The following is a 1,842-nucleotide window of genomic DNA, read 5'->3' as shown; positions in this document are numbered from 1 at the left end:
CCTCCTTTTCCATAGAATCGTGGATGAGTATTGGGGTGGCCTATCTAGGGTTTGTATTGTGTTGAGAGATCACCTTGATAAATTATTGCGACAATCATTATCTCCAGGTAGCATACAAAACTCTTCGGCAACATATTGTACAACATTCAGACAGAGTTCATACTATAGTTCAGCTCTGGGAGAACCATCCATGAGAAGTGCACAAATGTTCTTGAGCTTGAGTTGTGAGAATATAAGTGTCATCATGAATCACGGTGAACATAATCAAGTCTGATTGGAACTTGGTGTAGCTAAGTGAAGAGTGATGAGAAAGCTTCCACACCAATCACAAAACATAGACATGCCTTCACTAATGTGTCATTGCTGATGTGTACTTGATATGCCAATTGTGTCGTATAAGACTTCGCTATTTCACGACCCATATCAAGTTTGCGTTTCACAGACAACGAAATACAAATCAATACCAAGAAGTACCATCAAATCGCAGAAAGTGGAAAGACAATGATATCTATACAATCACTGTGTACACTTCATCAAGTTGTTCTTGTTGAGAACCAATGGAAATGCCAATTCAAATACATAGATGTGTTGATCCCTAGCTGTTAGAATCTTCAGCCAAGGAGACCTCTCTATACTTTATGCATGAGACAGAGTGGTAGTTTTTTACCCAGTTCCTTGCGTAGAAAAGTAATCACGGTGGTCCATATGATCCATTGATAAACGTGTCAAACTTCAAAGCTCTCATTGGAAGACAAATTCTTGTACAATAGTTGAGATCTTTAAAACTCTCATCTCTTCCTCTAGCGCTGTTGTTGCGACTTTCACAGTCACTCAAAGCCTTTCAAATCATTTGGAATAACCTCATGTGATACGTAGCAGCATTCCATCCTAAAACCATCATCTTCCAAAGACTCAATGCTTGAACTGCCAATGGAAAAAGTGCGTTGATATAAGTAAGTCCCCTTGCTTTGTTGATGTTTTTTCTCAACCCCGCTCAATTTTGATGTTCGGATGGTCGCAGTCAGCAAATGTGAAACCATAGCAACGCATCAATGACAACTACTTCCCCAACGTTCAATGACAACAGCTTTGATTCATAGAGAGTGGATTTAAAGTACAAGAAGTATAGCTCTTTGTCATATACAAATAAGCAAACAACTATGCATTGCATGTGGAATCAGCGCAATGTGGCAGGACTGGATGACTTCATTTACAAAGACCCAATGAGCATCAACAACGGTCGATTCATACTCGTCAAGATAACATCAGCGTGAATCTATCATGAAAGACATACACTACATGATGCAGAAATAATGAACTAGGCTGTGCGACTCAAAGTGAAAAGTCTGGAAAACTGATGGGTTGGTGATTGATAGGTTTGGTCATGTCAAAGTTCAAAAGCCAAGAGTAACAACAGGTACCTGTATTCAAGCATCACAGTTGAACTTTGAGCAGTTGATGATAAGTAGGTCACAATTTGGGTACATCTTAATCATTGCTGAGCAGTTATAGTGAGATATTCTATGAATTTTGACGTGGCTTAACTGTAAAAAGGTCAGAGAGATGAAACCCATTGTCTGAAAGATACTGTTAATTTGACGACACTCTTCAACAAATGAGCAACCTACAGTAATTCGCAACATATCGGAATCATATAAATTACCAAAGTCTAACTCTATGAAGACGTTTCAGTATCGATCAAAGCACCATGTTACCAGCTTGATGTTGTGCTCTTTTCCTAAGGCCCAATGAATACAGCAAACAAAACGTACCTCAGAACTCCAAGAAGCAGTGTACTTCTCTGATCACGTTTAGATCAGAGAATTGAGAGCTCCGTTGTGA

General features: G+C 39.1%; 1 protein-coding gene across 1 annotated transcript; it reads right to left on the bottom strand.

Annotated features, from left to right (window-relative positions):
- Nucleotides 1-516: 516 nt before the first annotated feature.
- Nucleotides 517-745, bottom strand: CYBJADRAFT_175942 (uncharacterized protein; the record flags this gene model as incomplete). The annotated part of the gene is made up of 2 exons (XM_020216755.1): nt 517-634; nt 696-745. The coding sequence occupies 2 exons, from the start codon at nt 743-745 to the stop codon at nt 517-519; spliced, it is 168 nt and encodes a 55-aa protein (XP_020067623.1).
- Between the last annotated feature and the right edge of the window lie 1,097 nt (nt 746-1,842).

This window comes from Cyberlindnera jadinii (assembly GCF_001661405.1).
Source record: "Cyberlindnera jadinii NRRL Y-1542 unplaced genomic scaffold CYBJAscaffold_59, whole genome shotgun sequence".
In the NCBI taxonomy this organism is placed as follows: Eukaryota; Fungi; Ascomycota; class Saccharomycetes; order Phaffomycetales; family Wickerhamomycetaceae; genus Williopsis; species Williopsis jadinii.
The sequence above is the reverse complement of the archived record's forward strand: the minus strand, read 5'-3'. Positions and strand labels throughout refer to the sequence as shown.